This window comes from Nerophis ophidion, linkage group LG03 (assembly GCF_033978795.1).
Source record: "Nerophis ophidion isolate RoL-2023_Sa linkage group LG03, RoL_Noph_v1.0, whole genome shotgun sequence".
NCBI classification, from domain to species: Eukaryota; Metazoa; Chordata; class Actinopteri; order Syngnathiformes; family Syngnathidae; genus Nerophis; species Nerophis ophidion.
The window spans coordinates 61177223-61190297 of NC_084613.1; the positions used below are offsets into that span (position 1 = coordinate 61177223).

The 13075-nt window shown below is 43.5% G+C and overlaps 2 protein-coding genes across 2 annotated transcripts; both read right to left on the reverse strand.

Moving 5' to 3' along the window:
* Positions 1-1472: 1472 nt before the first annotated feature.
* On the reverse strand, positions 1473-8546 carry LOC133549890 (creatine kinase, flagellar-like). The gene is given in 25 exon segments (XM_061895772.1): positions 1473-1708; positions 1782-1971; positions 2036-2159; positions 2231-2402; positions 2463-2595; positions 2684-2838; positions 2906-3247; positions 3304-3493; positions 3758-3881; positions 3960-4131; positions 4215-4352; positions 4355-4564; positions 4624-4965; positions 5046-5235; positions 5312-5435; positions 5497-5668; positions 5741-5938; positions 5941-6096; positions 6169-6510; positions 6617-6806; positions 6875-6998; positions 7066-7237; positions 7935-8067; positions 8145-8299; positions 8379-8546. Coding segments are annotated over 25 exon segments (4527 nt in total). The 5' UTR covers positions 8485-8546; the 3' UTR covers positions 1473-1535.
* Positions 8547-8601: 55 nt separating this feature from the next.
* On the reverse strand, positions 8602-13075 carry LOC133548854 (creatine kinase, testis isozyme-like). The gene is made up of 8 exons (XM_061893788.1): positions 12938-13075; positions 10020-10207; positions 9797-9951; positions 9589-9718; positions 9357-9528; positions 9162-9285; positions 8882-9071; positions 8602-8813 (listed from the first exon to the last, which is right to left on the reverse strand). Exons 1-8 carry the CDS (start codon positions 12946-12948, stop codon positions 8602-8604), a joined length of 1182 nt encoding a protein of 393 aa, XP_061749772.1. The 5' UTR covers positions 12949-13075.

Here is a 13075-nt window from a genome sequence, read left to right on the forward strand (position 1 = left end):
GCAATACAGCAACCCCCTGCCACCCCAAACGGGACAAGCGGTAGAAAATGGGTGGATGGATGGTCTTAAATCTGCTACTATAAAAACATTTGTTATTGCTTCAGCCCAGCCTGACTCGCTGAGGAGAGGCTGCTTGAATGCGGTGGTGACGCTTCAAAGGAGTTAGCATGTTTGACATGTTGGCAGGAGCGTACCCTACTGCTGATGAACAATGTCAGCACACTTCTATCCTCCATTGTTGTCGCACCTCGCAGCAAAAGTGTTCCCAAACTGGAAATCTTAACGAGGCAGGAGGGTCTTCCAGCTTTGGCGTTTGCATTTTGTCCTAGCCCGGTCGCTGCTAGCCTGCCGTGTGTTGTGCCTTGCTCTGCATTGTTTACACAACCTGCGGTGCGCTACCTAATATGTCCGTGTGGAAACTCGTTCGGTACACCTCCGAACCGAACCAAAACCCCCGTACCGAAACGGTTCAATACAAATACACGTACCGGTACACCCCTAGTCACTTTGTTTTTAAATCATATCGTTTATATCTTACTGCTTTGTTTTTATTTACTTACACTTTAGTATGACCTAATATTGTCTATTACGGTTATCAGTGTAACCACTCATCCACATGTCATCAGCCTGATTTGCATAAACTACCCTGAACAGTAAAATGCGGTGGAAGCACAAACCACACTTCTACAGTAAAGGTTCCAGGAACTCAAAATTCCTCTGCGTTTGGTGGAAAAGGCTGCAGGTTATTTTGCATCTCATCCCAGATAAAAAATCTTCCGATCCGACCAAAATGTGCAGTAAAAATAACAAAAGATGGTTTTGCTTGGATACTTTCTGCACTGCTGGAGTTATTCCAAACATTGCTGCCTTTTAGGTGGAAATGGTAGTCACAATAGCAAGTGTTGTCTTGTTCACCCTAAATGCCTTTTAGGTGGAAATGGCAGTTTGTACGTGTGTCACAATAGCAAGTGTTGTCTTGTTAACACCCTTTATTCAACCCTCGTAACAGTCCATGCCAGACCAGTGGGTTGCTCGCTGAGGACAACCCTGGGCAGTCACAGCAGGTGGCGGGGGACACTAAAGGCCCAGCTGGCCATATGGGAGCTGGCGCTGGGGTCCCACCTGATGCATGGCCCTCTACAGCTTGAACCCGCTGCAGTCGATTTCCCATTTTTCTGGTCATTTATGGAGCCAGACCACTCTGCATGGCTCCAACTAGTTCCGGTTGTTGGGATATAAGACCAGCAACATAGTTCTCCAAACATTTTTGGGAATAATCGAATCGGCCCGGGCTCAGCCCTCAAACAGGACAGGAGGCAAGAAACAGTCCATGCAGGGACTTACTCCAATCACCAGTAAGGAATAAAGCTGTATGTACATTCGCAATCTCTTTGGAAACACCTCGTGTGTAATATTTCCACAATGTTTCCACCATGGTGGTCATAAAACAATGAATGGTTGTATGTCTTTATTTGAACCACAGTACACAACATAACGACATCATGAACAAAGATTGTTTCAGATGGCTATTGGCTCTACTTCTGGGTGGGCATCAAGTCGTCAATAGATTGTTCACTCTCCAGCTTCCTCTCCATGTCCACCAGCACCTTAACACCGTCGACCACCATTTGCACAAGCTGTACCTCAGAGAGGCCCAGTCTGTCTGTGTTTGAGATGTCGAAAACTCCATTATGAGTGTCCTCATCACCTGAGAACAAAAAAGTGTGAACTTCGGAAGATAGGAGTAGGAAGTCTTTTGGACCAGAGAATATAATCTGTACCAATTTTTCGTTTCTCAAGTCTCAGCCTCTTAAGAACCTCATCAAAGTTTGGGTGGTTTCCTAGGTTTGGCAGTTTCATATGCACACTGGCACGCAAACCAGTGCCCAGGTTGGATGGGCAGGACACAATGAAGCCTAGGTGATCATTCCACATGAATGGTTGTTCTTTCTCCTTGAACAAGGTCTCAACCTAAAACACACCAGGATTAACACAGTTCACTCATGTCAACCAGCTGGTGATTCAATTATCAAACCTCTTGGATTCCACCGCAGAAGCGGGAAAATGCTGCCTTTATATTGCCCCCTTTCTCAATAGAAATTAATTTGAGATGGTCCTCCTCATTCAACCACACCACGAAGTTCTTACTGTTGTTGTGCCTTTCAAAGAAGAGTCACTATTAATTAGATCATTTAATAGATCCAAACGAGATTCAAGGTTGTGTCCTTACCAGATGCCTCTGCCGTCAGGCCAATCTCGGTTAATTCCAGAGGATAGCAGCAAAGGACAGACTGGCTTTGCAAACAGCAAGTTCTCTTCTATCATCTGCTGCTGCTCAGATTCTGGCAGATTCTTCAAGGAGTAATATTTCCCTTGCAAGTCCCCAGTCAGTTTTTCCAGAACTGCAGAAAAAAAACTTATAATGAGTTCCTGGTATTTGTGGCTCCTTCGAATATCTTTACCTTCGACGCAGAGCTTCTCGAGAAGACGTCTTTCTCCACGAGTGCAATATGTTGGGAAGCAGAAGCCACGGATGCTGCGGCTTGCACGAACACGGGAAAGCAGAACATAGTTTGGGTCAAGGTCATCGCCTCCCTGAGAAGCAAAAACATCTTGTTTATCTCCAGCGCAAATCTACAGTATATATGTCCCGTCTTATGCTAATAGGAAACATTTGCTGTACCACCAGGCCGTCTGGGTTTAGAGCAGTCTTGTGCAAGTCTGTTGGTTTATAGCCTTTGTGTTTGTCTTCAATCACAAGGTCCAGCAGCTCTTTGAAGACCTCGTAAGACTCTTCGTCTGCAGCCACACAGCCCATAGTCATGGTGAAGGGGTTACCTGAAGAGAAAGTCATCAGATCATATGATATCCACACCTAATTATGTTGAATTATGGTGCAAATTACCTGGATTATCCACGCCTGTCTGGATGACGCGGTCAATAGTGAAGCCATAAGGGGTTTTCAGCTCTCTCAGAGTCTTGTACATGTCCAGCGTCAAGAACTTTGCCATGTGGCTGTTGTGCATACTGAGATCAGGAAATTCTCTCTCAGCTGGCAGATTCTTCATTTTGAGTTTTCCAGGCATCAGTGAGTCGATGGAGCAACCCTTCTCCAGTCTTTTCTCCATTTCCACCAGCAGCTTAACGCCATCAACCACGATTTGAACCAGCTGCACCTCAGAGAAGCCCAGTCTGTCAGCATTGGAAATGTCAAACACTCCATCCACAGCAGCTGTGTCCACACCACCTGGAAAACAAAGTATATTTAATATATATCCTTGTACAAGACGCAAAGTTACGTACCAGTTCCACGTTTCTGAAGCCTCAGTTTTTTAAGGACCTCCTCGAACTTGGGGTGCTTGCCCATGTTTGGAAGCTTTGCATGGACACCAGCACGCAGACCAGTGCCAAGGTTGGATGGGCAAGTCAGGATAAAGCCAAGGTGTTCGTTCCACATGAATGCTTCACCTTTCTGCTTAATGGCAGACTCAATCTGGAGAGACATTTTTCCTGTTAGCCATAATTAGTTGTACATGTTTATGGATGTTCATTCATCCAGGCCATTGTATTCTCAGGGCATCCAATTGATGTCAGACACCGCTCATCTGATCATAACTTATGATCAGATCTAGTCTGAAGAGTCAAGACATTCAGATCTAGTCAGATCAATTCTGAGAACTGATAAGGCCTACTCAGATCAGAGACTTAAACATCTTCTAAAACTGGATGAAAGCCTGGAGATTGAATGGTTACAAACCTCAGTTAGTCCAGTGCAAAATCGAGTGAACACTTCCTTCATGTTGCCTCCTTTCTCCATTGAAATCACACGAAGATGGTCCTCCTCGTTCACCCACACCAGGAAGGTCTTATTGTCGTTGTGCCTTTAAAGGAAAAGTCAGCATGACTTAATTGTTTTTCACAGTTTTATGTTCATATTGGAGAATTGGTGGCCTTCTCACCAGATGCCTCTGCCGTCAGGCCAGTCACGGGCCATCCCTGAGGCCAGCAAAAGAGGAGACACTGGCTTGTCAAAAAGAAAGTGGTCATCAATCAGCTGCTGCTGCTCTTCATCAGTCATGTTCTTCAAGGCATAGTATTTCCCCTGCAGGTCTCCAGTTAGGGAATCAAGAGCTGCAGGATGAACATCAAAGATTAGCTTTTTTAATTGCAGCCGGCAAAGGTTTCCACTAGCTTCCACCAGGGCTGGGCTTTACCGTCAGTGCAGAGTTTCTCTAAAGCACGTCTCTCTCCACGACTGCAGAGCGGTGGCAGACAGAAGCCACGGATGCTGCGTCCAGTTCGAACTCGGGAGCTCAGAACATATTTTGAATCAAGGTCATCGCCACCCTGGGAGGTATAACAGATATTAGGTTGTATTTAGGTTGTTCCTTGGCAAAATATCACTTTACCCTAAGGTGGTCTGGTTTGAGGTCAGTCTTGTGGATGTCGGATGGTTTGTAACCTCCATGTCTATCCTGAATCACAAGGTCCATCAGCTCTTTAAATACTTTGTATGACTCTTCATCTCCAGCTACACAACCCACTGTCATGATGTAGGGGTGCCCTGCACATTGTCAAGAACAGTTAGATAGGGACAGTCTACCTCTCTAGCAAATTGACTACCTGGATTATCCACGCCTGTCTGAATGACATCATCTATGGTGAAGCCATTAGGGGTACACCGTTGCCTCAGTGTCTTGTACATGTCCTTGGTTAAGTACTTTGCAATAATGTTGTTGTGCTGACTGAGATCTGGGTACTCTTGCTCAGCTGAAAACACATTTAGCGCAAGGTTGGCTGGCATCAATTCATCTATTGGCTCCTCCTTTTCCAGCCTTTTCTCCATCTCCACGAGCAGCTTGACTCCATCGACCACTGTCTGCACCAGCCGCACCTCAGAGAAACCCAATCTTTCAGTGTTCGAAATGTCAAAGACTCCCTCAACAGCATCGTTGTCCGCATCACCTGGTAGACAAATGTATGTAAGTAATCAGGACTTCAAGGGGTTTAAAAAAAACTAACTTGGACCAGAGGTTTGCCTGTACCATTTCCACTCTTCTTGAGCTTCAACCTTCTTAGAATTTCTTCAAACTCGGGGTGCTTGCTCATGTTTGGAAGCTTTACATGGACACTAGCGCGCAAGCCGGTCCCAAGATTGGATGGGCAAGTCAGGATGTAGCCCAGGTGCTCATTCCACATGAAGGCTTCACCTTTCTTCTTAATTATGGACTCAATCTATAAATAATTAATAATTAATATAAATAATCAAATACTTGAGGGCAATAATTTACTTCCAGGAAATCCTACATACCCCTGTGAGTCCGCTGCAGAAGCGGGTGAACACTTCTTTCATGTCGTGGCCTTTTTGCATAGAGATCACTCGCAGATGGTCCTCCTCATTTACCCACACCAGCAATGTCTTGCTCTCATTGTGCCTTAAAAGAAATATAAGTTTATTATATTCTCAAATCTCATGTAAGACCAAACTTGTCTCACCAAATGCCTCTGCCGTCTGGCCAGTCACGGGCCATCCCCGAGGACAGCAACAGTGGGGACACTGGCTTATCAACCAGCAAGTGGTCATCAATCATCTGCTGCTGCTCCTCCTCTGTAATGTTCTTCAAAGAGTAATATTTCCCTTTCAGGTCTCCAGTCAGTGAGTCCAGGGCTGAATTTTAGGCAACAGTTTTATTCTTGAGCAACTTTTCACGATAGCATGCATTCTTGGTGTGTTTTTTACTTTCAGCTAGGAGCTTCTCCAATGCGCGCCTCTCCCCACGGCTGCAGAGTGGGGGTAGACAGAAACCACGGATGCTACGGCGTGCTCGCACTCTGCAGCTCAGAACATATTCAGGATCCAGATCATCACCACCCTAGTAGACAAAACAGGTATTTTTTTCTGCAGTAGAAATATGTCCCTTTGACTGCGAAACAGCTATACCTTCAGATTGTCCGGGTTGATGTCAGTTTTGTGATTGTCTTTGGGTTTAAAACCTTTATGTTTAGCCGCAATGACGAGGTTCAGCAGATCCCTGAAGACTACATAAGACTCCTCATCTCCAGCCACACAGCCCACCGTCGTGATCAAGGGGTTACCTGCACATGTCAGAAAACCCCAAATCAAAGTTAAATTAATATTGGTTTTCAGAGTGAGGAGATTTCATGTACCTGGATTATCAACGCCTGTCTGAATGACATCATCTATGGTGAAGCCATTGGGACTTGTGCGATCCTTTAGCTTTTTATACATTTCCAGAGTTAAAACTTTAGCCATGTGGTTGTTGTGCTGACTGAGATCTGGGAACTCGTCCTTAGCTGTCAACCCTTTCAGCTCAATGCTGCTGGGCATTAGGTCATCAATGGGCTCATCCATTTCAAGCCTCTTCTCCATCTCCACCAGCACTCTTATCCCATCAACCAGTATCTGGACAAGCCTCACCTCGGAGACACCCATTCTGTCAATGTTGGAGATGTCAAATACTGCATCCACAACAGCTGTGTCCTCACCACCTAAGGGGGACATCTGACGACATTAGTAATTTTCGGAGCCTCAAAATTTATACTTTCATCATTTACACACATTTACACCACTTGGACCAAATAAGGTTGCATGTACCGGTTCCACGTTTCTGGAGCCTTAGCCTCTTAAGAACCTCATCAAACTCAGGATGCTTGTTCATATTTGGTAGCTTTATGTGAACACTAGCACGCAGTCCAGTGCCAAGTGTGGCTGGGGAAGTCAAGATGTAGCCGAAGTGCTCATTCCACATGAAGACGTGACCTTTCTTCCTGAACAAGGATTCCATCTAGACAGGGCCAGGCATAACAGGCCATTAAAATTAACATATGAAAGCAGATTAATTTTTTTGTATACCTGAGCAAGTCCGTTGGCAAAGCGAGTGAACACTTCCTTCATGTTGCCGCCTTTCTGCATTGAGATCACTCTCAAGTGGTCCTCCTCGTTCACCCACACTAAGAACGTCTTGTTGTCGTTATGCCTTTTTAAAACAAACATGACATTACACTTTACAAATTCCATACCTGCCAATGATTAAGGTTTCTTACCAGAGGCCTCTGCCATCAGGCCAGTCACGGGCCATCCCTGTAGACAGCAGCAGAGGGGACTGTGGCTTGTCAAACATGAAGTGGTCATAAATCATCTGCTGCTGCTCAGCTTCTGTCATATCTTTGACAGCAAAGTATTTCCCCTGCAGGTCACCAGTCAGTGAATCCAGTACTGCAACAACACCGGGGAACATAGTTCCATACAATTAGACCAGTATCCAAGTCAGGGCCCGCCCACTATATACGGATTACGTGCAGTGGACACCCCTGCAATATACAGTCCAACAAGAATTTCTGATTAAGGCCCAGGGGAGGATTTACAATCGGGCAAACGTTAACCAAGTGCAGCAGAGAGGCGAATGCTGTACAAAAACTTAAATTACACAAGTTGTCAACCTTTTTCCCAGTGACACCAAATGTACTGTATGTAATGAACACAAATAAGTGGCAAGTAACAAATGTTAAGATTAAAGTGCTTCAAATGCTAAACATTTTTCTGTAAGTTGTACCAGGAAAGAATGACGGCGGCACTTTTCTAGGCCTGTCCTGTTCAGACCTGGCCAGTCGCCTGCATTTTTTCCCACCAGTCACACACTTGGGCATTCACAATTCACGTTCACATCCAGTCCAACTGCACTAATAAAATAGTGTATCTGACATATGGATTTTGAATATAACAAAAGGAGCAAAAAAATGGCTTTTAAATGTTGATTTTTCCAATCAATTGCAGTAAAATGGTTGCATGCAGCTCGCAATGTTGTTTCTGACATGCTCATACCACATAATTGGTGTGTGAAAGTCCCTTATGACTGTTTGCCTTGGACCTAAGATGACTCTGTAAAACTTAATGCATGAATCTCTGTCATTACCTTCAATCGAGAGCTTCTCCAAAGCACGTCTCTCGCCCCGGCTGATAAGCGGCGGCAGGCAGAAGCCCCGAATGCTTCGGCCAGTGCGGATACGGGAGCTCAAAACATAGTTTGGGTCAAGGTCCTCAGCCCCCTAAGAGCCAGAACACATAGCAGTCGGAATAAATCTTCATAAATGGCGATCCATTTTGTCTGTGTGAGATGATTTACATTTAGTTTTTCTGGATTGAGGTCAGTCTTTTGCTTGTCAGTTGGTTTGTATCCTCCATGTCTGTCCTGAATGACTAGGTCCATCAGAGGTTTGTAGACCTCATATGACTCCTCATCTCCGGCCACGCATCCAACCTTCATAATGAAGGGATGACCTGCATATATCATGTAATATGATCAGAAATTAAATAAAGAGGGACGGGACAATAACTTGATGGAAGCATGTTAATGTACCAAAATTATCTACGCCTGTCTGGATGACATCATCAATAGTGAACTCATTGGATGTTGTGCACTCCCTCAGTTTCTTGTACATGTCCAGGGATAAGTACTTGGCCATGTGGTTGTTGTGCTGACTCAGATCTGGAAATTCTTCCTCAGCTTTCAGCTTTTTTCGCACAGGCTCAGAATCCATTTCTTTAATACTGAAAAACACATTCAAGAGTGAAGACTTACTTCAAATGATGACAATTGTTTCTTCCGTTCTATACCTCTGGATGCTGGGCATGAGGCTATCGATTGGTTCGCCCGTCTCCAGTTTCTTCTCCATCTCCACCAGCAGCTTGACACCATCAACCACCATCTGCACCAGCTCCACCTCAGAGAAGCCCAGTCTGTCTGCGTTTGATATGTCAAAGACTCCACCAACAGCATCAGTGTCCACGCCACCTGTTGGGACAAACATCAACCTCAACTTGCCTTTTCTTCACTTGCAATACAATAAAGGTTCTATGTACCAGTTCCACGTTTCTGAAGCCTAAGCCTTTTCAGAACTTCGTTAAACTCAGGGTGCTGGCCCATGTTTGGAAGCTTCACATGGACTCCAGCACGCAAACCAGTCCCAAGGTTGGATGGGCAAGTCAGGATGTAGCCCAGGTGCTCGTTCCACATGAAAGCTTCACCTTTTTCTTTGAACAAAGACTCCAGCTTCAAAAAGAAGCAAATCAGAGAAGTCAAACGCAATAAAACATCTTGTCATATTACTCCCATAAACCTGAAAGATGGTCCTCTCCGAACCTGAGTGAGTCCGGTACAGAAGCGAGTAAACACTTCCTTCATGTTGCCTCCTTTCTGCATGGAGATCACTCGCAGATGGTCCTCCTCGTTCACCCACACCAGGAAGGTCTTATTGTCGTTGTGCCTTTTAAAGGGAAATCATGAGTTTCCCCCATCTCGACAAGCTTGATGCAGCTGTAAAAAGTGACTTCTCACCAGATGCCTCTGCCGTCAGGCCAATCACGGGCCATCCCTGAAGCCAGCAGCAATGGGGACACCGGCTTGTCAAACAGCAGGTGGTCATCAATCAGCTGCTGCTGCTCCTCATCAGTCATGTTCTTCAAGGCGTAGTATTTCCCCTGCAGGTCGCCTTTCAGGGAATCCAGGGCTGCGGAAAGATGAATGAATGCTTATACCACCTTTTTTATATGAGAGACCTTCACATTACCTTCAATAGAGAGCCTCTCCACAGCACGTCTTTCTCCACGGCTGCAGTGTGGCGGCAGGCAATAGCCACGGATGCTGCGGCCCGTTCGGACACGAGAACTCAGAACGTAGTTGTCGTCGAGGTCGCCTCCCTTTAAGTACAAAAAATATTCCATCAAACTCAACGTCCATCTCTTATCAATCAGTCTTAAGGGAAATGCTGTCAGAACCTTCAGATTTTCAGGATTGAGGTCAGTCTTGTGCATGTCATTCGGTAAGTAACCTCCATGTCGTTCCTCAATCACAAGGTCCATCAAGTCTTTGAAGACCTCGTACGACTCCTCGTCTCCGGCCACACAACCCACAGTCATGATGTAGGGGTGACCTGTGCACGTCAGTACATGACAGTCAACAACAAACAAAACATCCTCCCAAGTCGCAAAATGATTGTACCTGGATTGTCGACGCCTGTCTGAATGACATCATCTATAGTGAATCCATTAGGAGTACACTGTTCTCTCAGTTTACTGTACAAGTCAATGGTTAAAAACTTGGCCATGTGGTTGTTGTGCTCGCTAAGATTGGGAAAGTCGTCCTTCACTGACCGACCCCCGAGCTGAAGGTTGGACATATCTTCGGACCTAGAAAATGAAGCCAGAATTTAGGGATCATGTACTATGCATACCCGCAATCTGTAGAGAACCCCATTTTCTTTGATTAAGGGCCATGTAAAACATCAATTAAGACACGGAAAATCTTATGATCACAAATGAGATTTCCTATAATACATCTAGTTCACAGCATTAATGATTTTGCAAAGCACAAGGTAGTGAGTTTGAATCCTGGATGTAGTTTAGTTAGGTTATATTTGTACTAAAAATATATATTATTGAAAATGTTTTAATTACATTATTTGTTTCCCATAATATTGAACAATTTCTTTCCCAGTGTTTTCTGTACAAAACATGACTTGTCCAGGGTGTACTCCGCCTACTGCCGTGAATGCAGCTGAGATAGCCTCCAGCAACTTCCCCGCCATCCCGAAAGGGACAAGCAGTAGAAAATGGATGGATGAACGGATGGATGCATCAAATTAAATTCAAGTTTAATTTAACAAATGTAAAAATTGTTTTAAACAGAAAAAAATAGGGGGCCCTCCAAAAAAATCTGCTTTGTGCCCCAGTTTAGCCTCCAGCAACTTCCCCGCCATCCCGAAAGGGACAAGCAGTAGGAAATGGATGGATGAATGGATGGATGCATCAAATTAAATTCAAGTTTAATTCAACAAATGTAAAAAAATGTTTTAAGCAGAAAAAAATAATAGGGGGCACTCCAAAAAAATCTGCTTTGTGTCCCAATTTAGCCTCCAGCAACTTCCCCACCATCCCGAAAGGGACAAGCAGTAGAAAATGGATGGATGCGTCAAATTAAATTCAAGTTTAATTTAACAAATGTAAAGATTGTTTTAAACAGAAAAAAATAATAGGGGGCCCTCCAAAAAAATCTGCTTTGTGCCCCAGTTTAGCCTCCAGCAACTTCCCCGCCATCCCGAAAGGGACAAGCAGTAGAAAATGGATGGATGAATGGATGGATGCATCAAATTAAATTCAAGTTTAATTTAACAAATGTAAAAATTGTTTTAAACAGAAAAAAATAATAGGGGGCCCTCCAAAAAAATCTGCTTTGTGCCCCAGTTTAGCCTCCAGCAACTTCCCCGCCATCCCGAAAGGGACAAGCAGTAGGAAATGGATGGATGAATGGATGGATGCATCAAATTAAATTCAAGTTTAATTCAACAAATGTAAAAAATGTTTTAAGCAGAAAAAAATAATAGGGGGCACTCCAAAAAAATCTGCTTTGTGTCCCAATTTAGCCTCCAGCAACTTCCCCACGGTTTAGCTCGGTTGGTAGAGTGGCCGTGCCAGCAACTTGAGGGTTGCAGGTTCGATTCCCGCTTCTGCCAACCTAGTCACTGCCGTTGTGTCCTTGGGCAAGACACTTTACCCACCTGCTCCCAGTGCCACCCACACTGGTTTGAATGTAACTTAGATATTGGGTTTCACTATGTAAAGCGCTTTGAGTCACTAGAGAAAAAGCGCTATATAAATATAATTCACTTCACTTCACTTCACCATCCCGAAAGGGACAAGCAGTAGAAAATGGATGGATGAATGGATGGATGCGTCAAATTAAATTCAAGTTTAATTTAACAAATGTAAAAAATGTTTTAAACAGAAAAAAATAATAGGGGCCCCTCCAAAAAAATCTGCTTTGTGCCCCAATTTAGCCCAATCAATCACAGCATTTGACTGTGATCGATTTGTTTTCTCAAGTGTTAACTGACAAATACATTTAAAAATCCACTGCAGAGGACCCTGAGTCAGGACGACAATCATGTAAACCAACAAGACTGAAGTTGCAGCTTTTTATGATACAAACTAATAAAAACTAGAAAAACGAACGTAACTCAGTGTATACATTTTATAGTTTTAGTCATATTGTCATGGCAGAAGCAAAATGATTAATAGGTGTGGGACACTGCAAATCTCCCGTCCAAAGGCAAAACCCAATAACTCAATTTTGGTCAAAACTGAGGTGATAATAATTTTGGAGTTACTAGGTGATATGCTTTACATTAGTATATGCGATATTGTAATTTGTTCCTTAAGTAAGCAGCTTACTTACGGAACAAATTACAATATCGCATATACTAATGTACGGGAGAAATGTCGGTATCAATATGATACCGAAAATTTGATACCAATGTTGGTATCAATTTGATACCAAATCAGAGGATCAGGGATGTCAATGTCGATACGGATCTAATACTTTGAAGGACGTTGCCTTTGATCACAATTATGATCAGACTAAACACCAAGGTCTTCAGGAAACGTAGTATGTATAACTACAATATAATACAATGCAATTATTCCCAATTATTTCCTTTTATTGCAATAAAATTTAGCAAAATTAAGAGTAAGCAAAAACTAATAGTGGCTTTCATTCAAAATCCGTTGGCTTTGATCCGTAATACCCAAAGCTACTTGCTATACAATACCAATTCCCTGACTTATTAGATAACAATGTTTTAATAACACGTACAGAAACACATTTTTGTAACTAAACAAACTGGAAAATTCCGAGATCACCCTGCTGGCATCAGACACTAATGCTCTAGAATCGACCCGCCAGTTAACTGTCAACGTTAATTTACAGTAAATAAATTCCGTCTCAAGTGATTTACTTTTAGATGGTTTATAAATTTACAGCAGAGTACTTACTAAAAAAACTATAAAAAAGCAGTGGGTTAACCAAACCGACAGAATTACGTAATTACCGGTTATTGCAATAGTTATAGTAATCTAACTTACACTTGATCCATGTTTCCGTGTAATGCCTTTACAGAACGTTGAGAAATGTGGGGAGATTCGCACAGACGTTGTTCTCCTGCTGAATGTTTTCGCAAACATTTATAAGATATGTGTTTGTCAACTTATATAGGTGCTTCG

Excerpts from the sequence above, each read along its gene's own strand:
- LOC133548854 (XM_061893788.1), bottom strand. Across the intron at positions 9,952-10,019 it reads GACAGGCGTCGACAATCCAG|GTCACCCCTACATCATGACT; the intron begins GTACAATCATTT and ends TGACGTGCACAG. Across the intron at positions 9,286-9,356 it reads CCTGACGGCAGAGGCATCTG|GCACAACGACAATAAGACCT; the intron begins GTGAGAAGTCAC and ends TCCCTTTAAAAG.